The sequence below is a fragment of the Cetorhinus maximus genome, chromosome 4 (genome assembly GCF_964194155.1).
Source record: "Cetorhinus maximus chromosome 4, sCetMax3.hap1.1, whole genome shotgun sequence".
NCBI classification, from domain to species: domain Eukaryota; kingdom Metazoa; phylum Chordata; class Chondrichthyes; order Lamniformes; family Cetorhinidae; genus Cetorhinus; species Cetorhinus maximus.
Genome location: NC_135882.1, coordinates 109567087 through 109585991, shown reverse-complemented (window position 1 = coordinate 109585991; position 18905 = coordinate 109567087). Strand labels below are relative to the sequence as shown.

At 43.3% G+C, this 18905-nt stretch overlaps 1 protein-coding gene across 3 annotated transcripts in view; it reads left to right on the top strand.

Moving 5' to 3' along the window:
- abhd3 (abhydrolase domain containing 3, phospholipase) overlaps positions 1-9085 on the top strand; it is a 94607-nt gene extending 85522 nt beyond the window's left edge. For all 3 annotated transcript variants that reach the window (XM_078540625.1, XM_078540626.1, XM_078540623.1), the window contains one exon: positions 7812-9085. In XM_078540625.1, coding sequence (XP_078396751.1) covers positions 7812-7990 — 179 coding nt within the window. In that variant the 3' untranslated portion in view covers positions 7991-9085. The remainder of the gene's footprint in view (positions 1-7811) is intronic.
- Positions 9086-18905: the final 9820 nt, after the last annotated feature.

Genomic DNA, 18905 nt, shown 5'->3' with positions numbered 1-18905 from the left:
TTCCAGTGTTGCTACTAGTCAACTATTGGTGATTCTAGTTAGTAAATGTGTGCAGAGTTCTCTGCTGCCTGGTAGTCAGAAATACATAACAGGACACCCAGACAACATTTGTATTTTGTGCAAAGCAGGGCACTGAGTAATCTTGGCCCAGATCTTCCCGTCTCCAAATGATTGGAGACTGGATGTACCCCGGAGGATGCGCTACTGGACCCCTCGGAAGTCCCAATGCAAGGACTCCATGGGAATTGCCTGGCAAGTTTCAACTTCCGATGGGCAATTCGCCTGCTCCCCTGCAACCTTCGAAAATGTCTCCAATTCTGAGTTAGAATTGGAGACGTCGGAGGGTTATGGCTCACTTACCTGAATAGTTACCCAGGGAATGTTAGACAGATGAAAACCATGTCTAACGCTTGGCTAATTATACAACTGACAACCCCCCAACTCCCTTCTGACCCTCGGGCTCTCCCTCGACCTTCTGACTCCACCCCCAAACCTCTGACTACCCCCCGGGACACTCCGACTCCCCCATGACACTCCGACTCCCCCGACACACCAACTCCACTTGACCTCCCGAGTCTCCCTTGACCCTTTGACTACCTCCCTGACCCTCTGATTCTCCCGAACCTCCGACCCCCAATCATCCAACTCCTTCCCTAACCCTCTGACTCTCCCCGACCCTGTGACCCTCCAACACCCCCTGACTCTCCCACTCCCCCCAACCCAACCTGACCTCACGACACCATTTACACCCTGCCAATTTGCCATCCTACCCACCCTTCCACCCTACCCACTTACCTCACTCCCACTTATTCACTAACACACTGAAAAGCTGTTTAAATGCCCTAAAACTTTTCATTTTATAAGTGAATGAAGACTTACCAAAATACGGCAGCTAGTGTAGTTAAAAGTGGGCGTGGCTTGGCTTCCCCTGACGATTGTGCACCACGATGAAGGACTCCGAGTACAAGTACACTCCGTACTTCTGAAGGGACCTGGTTCGGAAGCCTTAGGTCAGAAATGCGGAGCTCCACTTTAGTGCAAAAAAGAGCGCAGTGGCAATCCGGCGATGATTGCCACTCCGCAGCAGATTCAGCGCGTTGTTTCAAAAGCAAAGGCTGGTAACTTTATCAGCTGAATGTAACTGTCGTTCTTATTGTGAATGCCAAAATAGAGAAAAACATCTTCATGAAAGTAAGGCTCCTGCTGGGTAGATTTAAGCATATTGTACTAACAGTTATCTGCAAAGCAGCCACAAAAGCCATTTTCACATTTTGACTAAGCTCTTTGGCTAGGACCTGAAAACATATAGGAAGCATAACACAGCAAGTCCTCATTTCAAGTTGTAGTTGCATTCCTGAAAATCGTGAGTTTAAGTGAAATGATTTTAAGCGAATCACATTCTCCCATTAAAGAATGTAAAAGCTGTAATTAGGTTCAGTAGGAGCATCTACATTAGAAAAAAACATTAAAACATTATACCCTGTAAGTTGAAATACTTTAAATTGCTAAATTCCTATGTTGGTAAATGAAATAACTTTTAAAATAAAATAAATTTTAAAATATAGAAGAAATATGGTAACTTTGTATTTACCTCCCGCTCAATGCCGATCCTGCCTCCCAAACCTCCCGCTCATCAAAATCTCGCTCTCTGACCCTCCTGGTTGCTGCAGACCCTTCTTCTCGTTCCTGTCCCGTGCCCTAATCCACTGTCTCACCCGTCCTTCCTCTCAACAAATCGCCTGCTCCCCAACTTTCTCGCTCACAGCTCCCCTTTCCTGAACCCTCGCTGTGAGTGAGGGCTCTGGTGATGAGAGTTGAGAGGCAGGAGGAACAGCTTCAGCTTGGGGGAAGCGGGAGGTTCAGTGAATTGAAAGATTGGTGAGAGGGTGGGTTAGGGAGCTGGAGAGACCCCTCCAAAATGGCACGCCAATTGGGTCACACGGCCTCACATCAGACAGGCCCAAAACAAAACTCGCAACACTAAACAAAAATACAAGTCCCATTAACTGCCTCATGTTAAAGTGAAACAGTGTAAAATGGGACAATGATAAACAGGGACTTAATGTATCAAAATTTGTGGTGACACCAAATTGGGGGTGGGGGGAGGGAGGTATGGGGTCATATAATTTATAGAGTGCTAAAATACAAGAAGACATTAACAAACTTCCACAATGGATGTCTGAATGGAAAATTGATTTCAATTTGGATTAAATGCAAGGTGGTACCTTATATTAGGAGGAATAAGGAGGCCACTTACTCCTTGGAAAAAGGGTGGAATCTTACAGATTTAGATTTTGATAGAGCGGTGGGACCATTTCTAGGTCAGCAAGCCGACCCTCCCAAGCAGTGGACTTTCCAGGTGAGTTTTGCGGGGCCAGCCAATTAAGTGGTCACTTTCAAGATTGGTATCTAATTGGGTACAGCGGGTAGGGTGAAGAGTCAAAAGCCCAAATGCTGACACAAAAGAAGGTGGAAAATGGATGCCTGAAGGGGAAGAGCAGCTCCCCAATTCACAGGCACTGCACTTCAGGTCATGGTGGAAGCTGTGAGGGCACAAGGGCAGGTGCACTTTCCAAAGGATGGCAGGAAGAGGCCAGCTAGTTTCACCAAACTTGGCTGGCTGGAGGTCACAGAGGAGGTGAACAGCCAGTGTGTAGTGTGGAGGACATGGATCGAGTGCAGGAAACACTTGAAAGACCTCTTGCGATCCGGCAAGGTGAGTGCCTTGCAGCTGGCAGCCATCACTCTCTCTTCTGTGGCTTTCTCCAGCATACATCCTTTGAAACATTCTATTTGAAACCACATATAAGAACGACAGCCCAGGCTCCAACTTCTCCATAGACAGCCATGATACTAACCCGCAAAGTGCTGACCTGCTGCTCCCCATCCCACAATGATCTTCCTCAAATGTCATGCTTATGTCCTAAGCAAGGACTGCCTCATAAGTTTTCTCATTGCAAGAGAAGAGAGCATACAACTCCCAGGAGAGGTGCAGAAGCGGGTTGGAGTTGCATGCTTAGCCATCCTCAATGGAGATAGATGGACTGGAAATCGGCTTCAATGAAAGCTGTCGTCGATGGAGAGATGGAGGTGCCACAGCAACTTGATGAAAGCATTCCATTACACTTGGGGCAGAATTTTTCCCTTGATGGGCGGGCTGGCCCGACCGACTCGGCAGCGGGTAGGCAGCTGATCGCTGCCGCCTAAATGGGCACCGCCGCCATTTTAAGTGGGTGGGCCAATTAAGGCCCGCTCAGCGTGTTGCCCAATGGGAAGCGCTATGCGCTTCCTGTGTGGGCGGGGGGGGATTCCTCAACTGCAAGAGTGCACTCTTTCGCGCATGTGCGCGAAAGAGCGCACATCTCCCTGAGGCAAAGTGCTGCTTCAGGGAGATCGCTGAAACTCTGTGAAAGTCCAAAAATAGAAAAATTTTAAAATCATTAACATGTCCCCCTCATGTGAAAATGTCGCATGAGATGGGACATGTTAGTGAAGAACACAAACGCTTTATTAAAAGTTTTTAAAGCTGATATCAAACCTCATCCTGCCACTGGATGAGGTTAGTAAAAAAATCACTTACCCACCTGCCCGTTGGGCCTGTGCGCCGAGCCGAAGTTCGCACAGGCTCCTCAAAATCCTAGTTGATTGGAGAGTTAATGGCCTTAAGAAGACCTTTAATTAATGGCGGGTGCGTGTCCTGCTGCATAGTGCGCCCGCAGACCGAAATATCGCGATGCCGCGCGCTGACATCGGGATGCTCACGTGATGTCAGCGCGCGACATTTTAAGCGCTGGCATGCGGACTCCGCCACCCGCACGCCAGCCAGAAGATTCTGACCTTGCAATTGGATCTGACATGTGGCTTTTGTAAAACCCTATTCACCAATATGAAAAATGTAATGCTCAGCGAAATGCAAGGACTTGATTTCTCTGCCACCTACATGCAGGACTGACACTTGTCTTTTATCTCCCACAGGAACATTGCCACAGGCACAGCGAGAGATGAGGGAGGAGGCATTTCAGTCCTCAAAGGAGGAGTAGCTCTCTGAGGATGCACCATCACATGACTTATGTGCACCTTCCACCAGTGCAGATACACTTATCTTGGGGGCTCCAGCTACACAAATGGAAAGGGTGGTGCAAGGCGAGCAGCACTTCACATATGAAGAGGAACTGGTGCTGGAGGCAGAGACAGCTATAGAAAGTCCCCATTGGAGGCCTGAGGAAGCATCAAAATATTCTCAGCTGGACACAGATGCTGAATCTCAGGGATCATACACTAAGCAGGTACTTGAAGGGAAGCAAAGGGAAATGTGTGATCATTTGTCTGAATTCCCAAAGGCATTGTAGTATCTTGCACGTAAGATAGGAATTAATCGCATACATGAGCGTTGTAATGTCTCTGGCATATGAGTGCATGACCACCTCCATTGAAACAATAGCCAACCTCACATAGAGTCAGAAGCATCCGACCCACCAGTAGATGCAGGCACAAAACAATGGTAGCTACTATTAAAAGGATTGATTAAATAGCTGCCTTGATGGCTGAATGTTACATTCAAATGCAGCCAAGTGCTCATCCACACTTGGTGAGCAAAGAGATCCAGATCAGCCATGAGTGGAAAGGGGTGTTAGGGATGATATTGGGTGATTCCCTTACGGTGCCTCCAGGTCATGGCCCCTCTGACAGAGACACAACAGCTGACTCCTAACCACATGACCGAGGCTGCCCCTGTACATATTGTTACAATCGCGATAGGAGGAGTGCATGAATTATCAAGTCCCGCTACTCTGTAGGCCATACCACTAATTTAAATGTTTAATTTTCTTACCAAAATGGCCAATTGTGTACCTATACTTCTACTACCCAGAAGAAAAGAGACTCTGACCAGGTTTCTTTCAAAAACTCAGAATGCTTAATTTATTTTATAACAAAACTTCTTATAACAAGTTGCAAGTGCTGATTAACACACAATTGTAATTGGGAAGTATAACTATCTATCTCTTCCTAAAGAATTCTCCCAGCACACACACATACAGACAAACAAAGGACAAACAGATAGTGTCTCCTTGGAGGATGGACGTTATAAAATAAAGGATAAAGTCAGCAGGGTCTCGATGCTGTCGACCTGGAGTTCTCTCATTTGAAGACGGGGTCTCAGTGGATGCCTGGATGTTCTCACCAACTCTCAGCTTTACAGGTCCAAATGCAGACTGGTTACACTCAGATGAGGGCTCTATGGCTACAGATTGATAGCCACACACAATTTTAGGCAAGGTAGAGAGAGGGAGCCAATCAAGGTAACCTTCTTCCCTCAGCTTGTTCTCCCACAAGGCTACCTTCCAAACAAGCAGGTTCACAACTTAGGTTTCTTCCTCTACCATGTGATTGCCTTTTTGTCTCCCAGGGGAATCCAAACCTAGCGGTTATAAAAGGAATTTAGGAGTGGTGGAATTTGTTACCACATTGAGTAGTTGAGGCGAATGGCATATATGCATTTAAGAAGAAACCTGATATAGAGGAAGGAATAGATGGATATGCTGGTAGTGTGAAATGAGGTAAGGTGGGAGGAGGCACATGTGGAGTACAAACGCCAGCATTGAGGTGTTGGGCCAAATGCCCTGTTTCTGTGCTGTAAATACTATATAGCATGACTATTTAGCACATAGTTTGACAGAATCATCTCTGCTTCTGCTGTGGCTCTAAAGACCAGGGTTATCCCTTATAATAAAATGAATAATTCTCTCAGAGCAGGGATGAAGAGAAAAAAGTAGACTACAATTAAATATTGAAAAAGGTTCACCCTTGAATTAAGTTCTCCTCAAATAGTTTTTGCAAGAAAAGGTGACAAATTATTATTGCTTTCCACACTTTACAGCAAATATCAGAAAATCAGGAGGGCCATAAGGGCACATACCTGTAAAGAAGCTTGACTGCTTTGATCCAACAGGTTTGATTTTTGGCTATTTTCTGCACCAGACAATCCAGTGTGCGTGAGTGCAGGGCCAGAACATTTTCCTCAATAATGGACAGAATTTTTCAGTAGGCGTGCGGGGGTAGGCCCGACACGCGGACAAGTAAAATGATGCGCGATGACGTCGGACGTGCGTCCCAACTCATTGTGCTGAGTAGTGATGTTTTGGTCGGCGGACGTGCGTCGGAGTCAGCTGCACGCCCGCCGATATGTAAGTGGCCTATTAAGACCATTAAGGATTTAATTAAGGTTAATATAAACGCTACCCGTCCAATCTTAAGGTTAACGGGCAGGCAAAAAGGCCAAGCGGCCTTCACGTTTTTTAGGAAATCTCATCCACGAGTGGGATGAGGTTTCCTAAAGCTTTTACTAAATAAATTTTAAAATTTCATTAATGTAAAAACATGTCCCAACTCATGTGACACAGTGACATGAGGGGACATGTTTAAATCAATTTATAAACCTCTTATTTAATTTTTTGAACATCGATTCAATCTCCCTGAGACAGCTCCATGCCTCAGGGAGATTGAAGCGCACTTCCCCATACAAGCGCAAAAGAGCACTGACACCGACTCTCCCTCCTCCCACTGCCCGCACAGGTAACGCTGAGCGCTACCAGCCCCGTATTACGCTGGGCAGGCCTTAATTGGCCAGCCCGTGTAAAATAGTGGCGCAGAGCCGGTCGCGGGCAGCAATCAGCTCCGTGCCCACTCGCGCCGAGCCCGCCCACCAGATGAAAAATCCTGCCCAATGTCACAAAAAATTGCATCAGTAGGAACATTTTAAAAATTGACCTAACATTTAACACTTCCATTGGTTTAAATATTAAAGCAACCGCAAACATGTTTTGCTTTTCCAGAAGTGTTGATAAAGCAGAAATTGATCTCATGTATGTTTCCCTATTAACTGCATTGGCCGCCAAATTGAAAGCCAGCACCTTCCATTTATTCAGGGCACCTAGGCCAGGAGGCAGCAATTAGATCCCTTCAATATGAGAATTCGGATCACGAAAAGGTAACTAAAGGTTTTTATGCTTTTATGGAACCAGGTAGAGCAGGTATGTTCCTCCTGATAGGGGAGATATTGGGATAGCACTGGAAATTGGCCCTAAATGATTGAGTACACCTGAACATCTGCTCGGAGACTTCAGACAGAAGGTCACTGTTCTTTGGACCCTATCACCATAAAACAGACAAGCAACGAAAGCCAATCAGGCATCTAAATACAGTTTACCAATCAGGCCCTTGGAAAATCTAGTTGCTCTGACAGAGAAGCTGCCTTTCTCTGCCGGGGAAGACAAACAATAGGAGAGTGAGTTCAGACCAGCAGCCATCAGCTGTGTTCTTGTGGAGATGGGCTTTGGGCTAATTAGGATCTGTAATTACACTTTGAAAGTATTATCACAGAAACAGTTAATAAATTCATCTGAAATTCCAAAGCCTCTTTGTTTAGAACGGCAGTGTTCACCCATTTATTTCAAACAGGTTAACACCAGCTCAAATAGCAAGGATGGAAAATAATTAAAAATGTATCAAACATCCAAATACTTGTTATCTCATTGCAGAATTTCAGTGGTTTGTTCTAGGCTATTCTGAGAAGAGAAGCAAATTTAATCGCAACTATGTATTTAATTTGTAAACTAAAATATTAATCTTGGGATCCATTTTACTCATGCAGCGAGTTAAAGTGGAATTGTATGTGGAAATTATTTCTTAAATTAAAGCTGATCCCATGAGCATTGCTCTACAGTGCACTTCACTGTTAATAATTGTCTCATTTGTTGAATGGCTTGCAAAAAATTCATGTGTTACTGTTCTGACATTTGTATTTCTTTCAGCCATACCTCTGCAGTCTGCCAAAGAGAACCCAAAGGTTGCATTACTACTAACTGCACATGGTGGTCACATCGGCTTCTTGGAAGGGATATTTCCTCGATGGGCCACTTATATGGACAGAGTCTTCAAACAATTTACACAAGCTGTCTTTGAGCATAAAGATGAGCTGAAAAATACATAAATCTTGAAATTCTTCCATTCCAATTGTTTGGTAACCTAAATTTACTGACTAAACTATTGAAAATCTCAACATTGGTATTTGGGCACATTGTAAAGTACATATTTACTTGTATCTATCGTGAATTTAAAATGGGCTGGCTGTTACTTGGATTTGTCCAGAATTTAATTATGGGGTGAATGACAAAGAGCCAAGACTATTCTACTCAGACTAAATCTCAATTTATACTTGGGTCTCTCTCTTTCATGTTAATTGGTTATTATTTTGTTAATTTTAAATATTCAAGTTATGGTTTTATATCATTTTCTAACTTCATCTTCTATCACAATTGTTCATTTTGCATACCCAGTTGGCACTGAACCTGTACAATACATTATCAATGGTAGATTGAAATCCTCAGGGCTATTATTTAACTTAAGGGCCGGTTCAATCTTTTTCAATGTATTTGGAATTCATAACATGATTGAATTGTTCAGAAGAGAATGCATTTGCATACAGTTTAACATTTGTTCAAATAACTTACTTTGTAGCGCTTTACATTTTGTACCTAAAGCTAGTATAATGATATAACATATGAATAACTATCATAAATTAATAAAGAAGTACAGATACTGCTAGGACAAAAACTCATGCCTGAAAAGAAATGCAACAAAGCCCAGGTATTGCTGATGCATTTTCTTTTAAGTTTGGGCTCGATTAATTTCTTTTCAAACCATTAATCTACCTTGACTGTGCCAAGGACTATTCCTTAAAAGCTTGAAAACCAATAAAAATCAATATCACATTTAAACTAACAGCAACTAACTCTGAATTGAACTGTATTTAAGAGATGTCACTGTGAATGCAATATGTTTGACCCTGGGCTATAGTATTTACACAGTCGGTGCTACTGAGTTGGCCATGAGTTACTCAACATACTTAGTTGTCCTGTCAGAGGGTCCAGGACTTACTAGGATCTTCCAGTACTTCGAGTACAATAACAGATTGTATGTGACAATATGAGTTACAAATGTAGTACATCTTGTTCAGAGAAAACTCTTAAACAACTGGGATAAATTTTAAGATATTTACTATATAAAAAAATAAAATTTTCTAAAATGAACATTGTTTGTTTATTTAATACAAATAATATAATTTTTAAGTTTATAAGCTATTTCATATTTTGGATAATGGATTGGTCCAATGACTACAATGATACAGCTGTCCAACTTTCAGCCAAGATATGCAGATTGAAATGTGACCCATGTCATAAGTGTGTATTTTTTCTCACTCCCTATGGTTGTTTGAAATTATCATTTGATTTGCAGTTTGAATACAGCCCAATTTTTAAAAGAATCCAAGTGAAAGTCACACCAATGTCTGCTCAGCAAATGTTCTTTCAGAAATTACTTTTCATATCAGTTAATCTCTGCTGGCAGTAAAAGTGGAAGGACCTGAACAATGAGATGGCGATGACACTGTGCTTGCCTCATGGAAATCTCATGGCAATCTTCCTAATGCCAGTGTCTGAAAATTTATTGAATCTATTATTACTGCCAAATGTGAAATAATAAATTAACCAATAGCAGCACCAATGCAGGTCTTCCATATAGCCAATACTCACAGAATCACAGGATTGTTACAGTACAGAAGGAGGCTATTCGGCCCATCATGTCTGTGCTGCCTCTCCTTAGGAGCAATTTACCTAGTCCCACTCCCCCACCTTTTCCACATAGCCCTGCACATTCTTCCAATAGCAATCCAATTCCCTCTTGAATACCTCAGTTAAACCTGCTCCACCACACTCTAAGGCAGCCCATTCCAGTCCAAATCACTCGCTGTGTAAAAAAGGTTTTTCTTCATGGGCTGCATCTTCCAGTCGGCGAGCGGGGGGGTGCGGCCCGCTTGCCGACCTGTAAAATGATGCAGGGTGACATCAGGCGGGCATCCCGACATCACCCCGCGTCATTTACATTTTCAGGTCGGCGGGCATGGAGCCAAGTGGGCTGCACACTCGCCGACCTGTCACTTAAGGCCATTAATAAAGTAATTAATGGACCTGCCCATCCAACCTTAAGGTTGGCGGGCAGGCCGGGAGCTCAGGTGGGCTTCTGAAAAAACATGAAACCTCATCCACCAGTGGGATGAGGTTTCATGAGGGTGTTAAAATGTGTATGAAATGTTTAAATAAAAGAAATTGACATGTCCCAGCTCATGTGACAATGGCACATGAGGGGACATGTCAGGAATTTTTTCTCTCAGCTTTATTGAGTGTTTGAAACCTGAGCTGATGGCGCGAAAGAGCACACTCCCAACTCAAGGAATTCCCCCACCCCACCCCCACTGCCCCCCCACACCCCCCCACCCCCCGCCCGCACAGGGAGCACATTGCGCTTCCTGGCAGGTGTCACACTGGGCAGGCCCTAATTGGCCTGCCCACGTAAAATGGCAGCACGCCCCCAACGCGCCGTTCAGGAACCAGCCCCCTCACGCCTGCTTCTGCAAAACCCCCCCAATAGGGGCAAGATCCTGCCCCATGTTACTATTGTTTATTTTGTAAATTACCTTAAATCTGTGCCCTCTTGTTCTTGATCCTTCCACCAATGGGAACAGTTTCTCCCTACCTACCCTGTCCTGACCCCTCATGATTTTTAATACCCCTATCAAATCTCTTAAGATTCTCCAAGGAAAACTGTCCCAGCTTCTCCAATTTATCTACATAACTGAAGCTTTCATATCTAGGACCATTCTCATGAATCTTTTCTGCACCCGCTCCAATGTCCTCACATTCCTAAACTGTGGCACCCAGAACTGGGTGGAATACTCCAGTTGAGGCCAAACTGGTATTCTATATAAGTTTAACATAACTTCCTTCCTTTTATACTCTATGCCCCTATTGATAAAGCCCAGGATGCTGTATGCTTTATTAACCACACTCTCAAGCTTTCCTGCCATCTCCAATGATTTATGCACATATACACCCAAGTCCCTCTACTCCTGCACCCCTTTTAGAATTATAGCCTTTATTTTATCTTATTTCTCCGCTTTCTTCTGACCAGAATGAATCACTTCACACTTCTCTATATTAAATTTCATTTGCCACTTGCCCTACCATTCCATCAACCTGTCTGTGTCCTTTTGAATTTCTACACTATCATCCGCAAACTTAGAAATTGTGTCCTGTGCACCAAGATTTAGAAACACAGACACAGAAACTAGGAACAGGAATAGGCCATTCAGCCCTTCGAGCCTGCTCCACCATTCATTATGATCATGGCTGATCATCCAACTCAATAGCCTGCTCCTGCTTTCTCCACATATCCTTTGATTCCTTTTGCCCCAAGAGCTATATCTAACTCCTTCTTGAAAACATACAATGTTTTGGCCTCAACTACTTTCTGTGGTAGTGAATTCCACAGGCTCACCACTGTCTGGGTGAAGAAATTTCTCCTCATCTTAGTCCTAAATGGTTTACTCCATATCCTCAGACTGTGACCCCTAATTCTGGACTCCCTCACCATGGGGAACATCCTTCCTGCATCTACCCTGACTAGTCCTGTTAGAATTTTATAAGTTTCTATGAGATCCCCCCTCATTATTCTGAACTCCAGTGAATATAATCCTAACCGACTCAATCTCTCCTCATACGTCAATCCCGCCATCCCAGGAATCAGTCGGCGAAACCTTCGCTGCACTCCCTCGATAGCAAGTACATCCTTCCTCAGATAAGGAGACCAAAACTGGACACAATATTCCAGGTGTGGTCTCACCAAGGCCCTGTACAATTGCAGCAAGACATCCCTGTTCCTGTACTCGAATCCTCTGGCTAGAAAGGCCAACGTTTGCCCTCTTTACCGCCTGCTGCACCTGCATGCTTACCTTCAGCGACTGGTGTACAAGGACACCCAGGTCTCATTGCACATTCCCCTCTCTCAATTTGTAGCCATTCAGATAATAATCTGCCTTCCTGTTTTTGCTACCAAAATGGATAACCTCACATTTATCCACATTATACTGCATCTGCCATGCATTTGCCCACTCACTCTGCTTGTCCAAATCACACTGAAGCATCTCTGCATCCTCCCCACAGCTCACCCTCCCACCCCGGGTTAGGTTTAGGTTATTAATAATAGTCACGAAGAATAAGGGCCCCAATAATGAGCCCTGGGGAACTCCACTACAAGCCTTCAGTCCAAAAAACATCCATTAATCATTAATCGAGTCATATGGACTCAAAACTTTAACTGTTTCTCTCCCCACAGATGCTGCCAGACCTGCTGAGTTTTACCAGCATTTTCTCTTTATATTCCATTAAGCACTACTCTCCGTTTCCTGTCACTCAGCCAATTCACGTCCATGTTAAAATTTTTAGCTCGGTGGGCGCACGCCCGACCCGACCGAGCGTTAAGCCGAGTTGGCTGCGTGCCCACCGACAATTAAAAGGCCTATTAAGGCCATTAAAAAGTTAATTAAATAAATTTTTCGCTGCCCGTCCAACCTTATGGACCTTTGCATATTTTTGGAAACCTCATCCACGGGTGGGATGAGGTTTACAAAAACAAATGAAAATCAAATAAAAACTATATTTTTTCATTAATAACATGTCCCTGCTCATGTGACAGAGTCATATGAGGGGACATGTTTCATCACATTTCTAAAATCTTTAATTTTTTAAAAATCAGTTCATCTCTGAGGCAGCTCTCTGCCTCAGGGAGATCATGTAGCCCACACTCACGCGCATGCACGAAGTTCGCGCTGGCCCCGTTTGCCTCCTCCCCGCTGCCCACACAGGCAGCGCTGAGCACTGCCGCTCACGTTTCCCGCTGGCTGGGCCTTAATTGGCTTGAAATTGCCTTATGGGCCCGATCGCGGGCAGTGGTCGGCTTCCCGACCGTCCCCGCCGAGCCCGCACGGCAAGGGCAAAATTCTGCCCATGTTGCTACTGTCTCTTTTGTTCCATGAGCTATAACTTTGGCAATAAGTCTGTTGAGCAGCATTTTATTAAATTTCTTTTAGAAGACCATGTACACCACATCAAAGTAACCTCATCAACTTTCTCTGTTACCTCATCATAAATTCCGACAAGTTAGTTAAACGCGATTTGGCCTTTATAAATCCATGCTGGCTTTCCTTAATTAACCCATGTTTATCCAAGTGACCATTAATTTTGTCCGAAATTATGATGCTTCCCCACCATCGAAGTTAAACTGACTGGCCTGTAGTTATTAAACTTATCTTTGCACCTTTTTTGAACAAGGTTGTAACATTTGCAACTCTCCAGTCCTCTGGCACCACCCTTAAGTCAAAAGAAGACTGGAAAAATATGGCCAGTGCCCCCGCAATTTCCACTCACACTTTCCTCAGTATCCTTGGATGCATCTCTGGTGCCTTATCAACTTTAACTACAGATAACCTAGCCAATACCTCCTCCTTATCAATTTTAAATCCTTCAGGTGACTGAATTAGCTCCTCTTTCACAATGACGTACACAGCACCTTCTTCCTTGGAAAAGACAGATGCAAAGTATTCATTTAATACACTTAGCCATGCCCCTGTCTCTATGCATAAATCCCCTTTTTGTTCACTAATCAGCCCCACTCCTCCTTTTACCACCCTTTTACTATTTATATACCGATAGATGACTATAAGATTTCCTTTTATTTGACTGCTAGTCTCTGTTCATGCTCTTTCTTTGCTTTTCACCAACCTTTTCACTTCCCCTCTGAATCTTCTATATTCAGTCTGGTTTTCAGTTGTATTGTCCACCTGACATCTGTCATAAGGACAATTTTTCTTCTTCGTCTTAATCTCCATCTCTTTTGTTGTCCATGGAACTCTGGATTTGTTTGCCCTGCCTTTCCACTTTGTAGGCAATCCATTGTTTAGATACCATTTTGTCTGCCAACTTTTAACTCCAATCGATCTGGGCCATATCCATTCTCGCCCCACTGAAATTGGCTTTCCCCCAATTAATTATTCTTACTCTGGATTGTTCTTTGTCCTTTTCCATAGTCAACCTAAATCTTATGATACAATAATCACTATCTCTTAAATGTTGTCCTACTGACACTTGATCCACTTGGCCCACCTCACTTCCAAGAACCAGGTCTGGCAGTACCTCCTTTCTTGTTGGACTGGAAACATACTGCTGTAAAAGATTTTCCTGAACACACCCTAGGAATTCCTTCCCCTTTCTGCCCTTTACACTGCTACTGTCCCAGTCCATATTTGGATAATTAATGTTTCCCCATTATAACTACAATATAATTTTGACACCTCTCTGTAATTTACTTGCAGTTTGTTCTTCTACATCTTTCTCACTAGTTGATGGCCTGTAGACTACACTGAGCAATGTATTGCACACTTTTTGTCCCTTAGCTCTAAACAAATAGATTATATCCTTGGCCGCTCATGAAACATTCTCTCTCTCCAGCACTGCAATGTTATCCTTAATCAAAACTGCTACCCCTCCACCTTTCCTTCCTTTCCTATCTTTCCTGAACACCTTGCATCCAGGAATATTTAATAGTCAGGCCTTCCCTTCTTTGAGCCAGGTCTCTGTTATCGCCACAACACATGTTTCCACATGTCAATTTCTGCCTGTAACTCACCAATTGCATTTTCCACATTCTGTGCATTCACTTTCATACACAATAACCCTAATTTAGACTTCATTACATTCTCCTGCAAAGACGTTGGTCCCAGTCCTACTGTGAAGTGCAACCCATCCCTTTTGAATAGGTGCTTTCTGTCATATCCAAAATTACCTTCCGGCCAGAAAGTCAGAGGTTTCACTGCTCAATTGGGATTTCACACTACTTGATAAAATGATGGAGAAACCAACAATTTTTAGCCAAATTGTACCTCAGGTTGTCTGATCACATAGAGGAATTGATAGCAGTCACAGGGAAGCTTGTGGGCATGTCACTGGTGCAGTCATTCTGAAGGACGAGATGATTGCTAACAGCTTACACAGGGAAAATGGCTGAAATATTGATACATAGAGAACCAGAAATATATTGGAACAGTAATGTAATACATTTGAGCAATAATCTAATAAACCACTCGAGTTCAGCCCAATAGAAACTTGTCAGTACTGCCAATAATATGGACATTGTAAATGATCGTGGATTGAATTGGTGATGGGAGATTTCCCTATGCAGTGATTGAATATAAGGTACTGAAATTAAATCCCTTTTCATGAGTGGTTTGCAGATCCTGATGCCATCACACATGACAAAAAGATTTGTGTCCATTGGCAGTGCAGTGCTTAAAATCAAAGTTCTGATTTCAATATGGATGCCAAGCTAAAGATGTGTTTTTGGCTCCACACTTTACCAATACCTAGTTCCTGACATTAATGAATTAATTGTTCATCTCATCCTTATCGCAGAAATATGTTTGAAGTAAAATATTTCCATTCACAGAAGATGCTATTTGTGAAAGAACTCTTGGCAAGTTGTTACAGTGCATTTTGTAGGTGGTACACACTGCAACCATTGTGCACTGATGATGGAGGGAGTGAATGTTTCATATGGTGGATGGTGTGCCAATCAAAGGGGATGCTTTGTCCTGGATGTTGTTGAAATTCTTGAGTGTTGTTGAAATTTCACTCATCTAGTCAAGTGGGAGTATTCCATCATACTCCTGAATTGTGCCTTGTAGATCATGGACAAACTTTTGGGAGTCAAAAGGTGAATTACTCACTGCAGAATTCCCAGCCTCTGCCTTGCTTTTGTAGCCACAGTATTTATGTGGCTGGTCTAGTTAAGTTTATGATTAATGGTGACCTCCAGGATGTTGATAGGGAGTTGGCAATGTTAATGCCAATGAATGTCAAGGAGAGATGGCTAGACTCTCTCCTTTTGGAGATGATCATTGCCGGGCACTTGTGTGGCATGTATGTTACTTGCCGCTTAAGTCTAAGTCTGAATGCTGCTCGTGTCTTACTGCATGCAGACATGGACCGCATCATTTTCTGAAGAGCTGCATAGAGAACTGAACACTGTGCAATCATCAGCAAACAACCCCACTTCTGACTTTATGATGGAGGGAAGGGCATTGATAAAACAGCTGAAGATGGTTGGGCCTAGGACATTGTCCTGAGGGACTCCTGTGGCTGAGATGACTGGACTCCAAGAACCACAACCATCTTTTGTCCAACCAGTAGAGAGCTCCCCCCCACCCCCACCCCACCAGTTCCCATTGATTTCAACATTACCAAGGCTCCTTGATGCTACACTCAGTCAAAGGCTGCCTTGATGTTAAGGGCCGTCATTCTCACTTCACCTTTTGCATTCTGCTCCATTGTTCATATTTGGGCTAAGGCTGTAATGAGATTTGGAGTTGAGTGGTCTTCATGGGACTCAAACTGAGCATTGGAGAACAGGTTATAGATAAGTAAATGCCCCTTGATAACACTGTCAACAAAACCTTCCATCACTTAAGTGATGTTTAAGAATAGACTGATGAGGCAGCAACTCGTCAGACTGGATTTATCCTGCTTTATAGCGGAAAATTATCGTGAGCCTCATAATGGAATAATCAACAAAAAAATAAGCAACGAAATTGCCGAAATTAGGGTGAATCGGAAAATACATAAAATATGTTCCTTTATTTAGAACTTCTCACCATTGTTTTTCCCATGTTATCCCCATCTATGAAGGCAGGCATATAGGTCAACTACTCCTGGGCTTTTGGCTATGGTGCACTATCAGAACTGGGAAGTGTGCATGATGTCATTGTCAGGGTGGTGGCAATGAGGGAGTAAAAAGAAGAAATTCATCCTCACTCCCCACAGGGAATTACTTGGAATGACATGGCTGAGATTGGTAGCATACTGAGTGTAGAAATCACAAAATTAAATTTATCTTTTCATGGTGGTACAGAGCATCTGAGGTGCTTTGACATTTTTTCAAATGTTATATGTATTTCTGTCTTATTAGGTAATTATAAACAGGATAATACATTATAAACTTCACAGACATTTTGTGTACTGTAAGACCTCTGCTTCCTCTCCTCCACATACAAATGTATGTTGCACAAAATAAACATTTCTCTGGAATATTATTTTGGCTGAAAATGAGCTTAAATTTGCTTTTTGCTCAAATAATTGATTTATTTCCAAGAACAGAAGATGAGTCCTCTGATAGCAGACTATGGGGTCATTCCATGATCCTGCACCAATGGATATGTCACACGTACAGGGAAGGCAGGTCAGAGAGAAACCAGAGCATAATAGCACAGATTCACCAACTGGTGATCCTTACAAGCTCTGCTCTCTGTTGCGAGCATAGGAACATGGAATCAACCCTTATGTCTGCAGCCAACCAATCTAACAGTAATGGCTCATATGTCATATTCATGTGTTTGGTTTCATGTAACTCTGTTATTTGCATTTGTCTCATGTTTGAAGTTCAACAATTGACCTCTTGTAGTTTTAATTTGTCAGCAAAATGCTTCATTTTCCTCAACTGGCAGATTTTAACAGTGCCTTAAGGGTCAAAAATTTAACCCCAGGATCATTCACCTCATCTTCCTCTGTTATTATAAATTTCTATCACTCTAATGTAATCAGAATGACTGCAGCAAGTTGGCACAGTGCATCAGGACCTCAACATGTTATGCTATAGCATGGTAGGTTGCAGACTTGCATCCACAGTCCTTGATGCACTGAATTCCCGATTTCAGCCGAAGCACCTCAGGGAGATGTTGAACAGTGAGCAATACCTTCACAACAAAGAAGGATCGGAAATTGAGAAAGGAAATAGGGAGAGTACAGGGTCAACATATTCCAGTAAAGATAAAGGGTGGGACCAACAAATCCAGGGAACCCTGAACGTTGAGGGATATACAGGATTGGATAAAGAGAAAAAGGGACTCTTATGGCAGATACCGAGGGCTCAAAACAACAGAAGCCCTAGAGGAGTATAGAATGTGTAGGGGGAACTTAAAAAGGAAATTAAGAGAGCAAAAAGGGGGCATGAAAAAACATTGTCAGGTAAAATAAAGGAAAATCCAAAGTTATTTTACAAGTACATTAAGAGTAGGAGGGAAGACTAGGGAAAGAGTAGGGCCCATTAAGGTCCATAGTGGTAATTTGTGTGTGGAGCCGGAAGACGTAGGTAGGATTCTAAATGAATACACTTTGTGTCGGTGTTCATAAGTGAGAGGGACTTAAATTTCCTTTTTAAGTTCCCCCTACTCATTCTATACTCCTCTAGGGCTTCTGCTGTTTTGAGCCCACGGAATCTGCCAATAAGCCTCCTTTTTCTCTTTATCCAATCCTGTATATCCCTCAACATCCAGGGTTCCCTGGATATAGAAATCAGGCAGAAGGGCTATGATATAATTAAAGAAATTAGCATAGAAAGGGAGGAGGTTCCAAGTGGTCTGGCAGGCTTAAAAGTAGATAAATCTCTAGGCGCAGATGAAAATGTATCCCAGGCTGTTGCGTGAGGCAAGGGAGGAGATAGCAGAGGTGCTGGCAATAATTTTCAATACCTCTCTGGCCACAGGAGAGGTGCCAGAGGACTGGAGGACAGCCAATGTGGTACCGTTAATCAAGAGGGGAGGAAGGGATAAACCAGGGAACTACAGGCCAGTAAGTCTAACCTCAGTGGTGGGGAAACTATTGGAAGCAATTCTGAGGGACAGAATTAATCTACACTTGGAGAGGCAGGGATTAATCAGGGACAGTCAACATGGTTTTGTTAAGGGCAGCTCATGTCTGACCAATTTGATTGAATTTTTCGAAGAGGTGACCAGGTGTGTAGATGAGGGCAATGCATTTGACATAGTCTACTTGGACTTCAGCAAGGCTTTTGATAAGGTCCCACATGGGAGACTGGTAACGAAGGTAAGAGCCCATGGGAACCAAGGCGATTTGGCAATTTGGATCCAGAATTGGCGGAGTAGCAGGAAGCAGAGGGTGACGGTC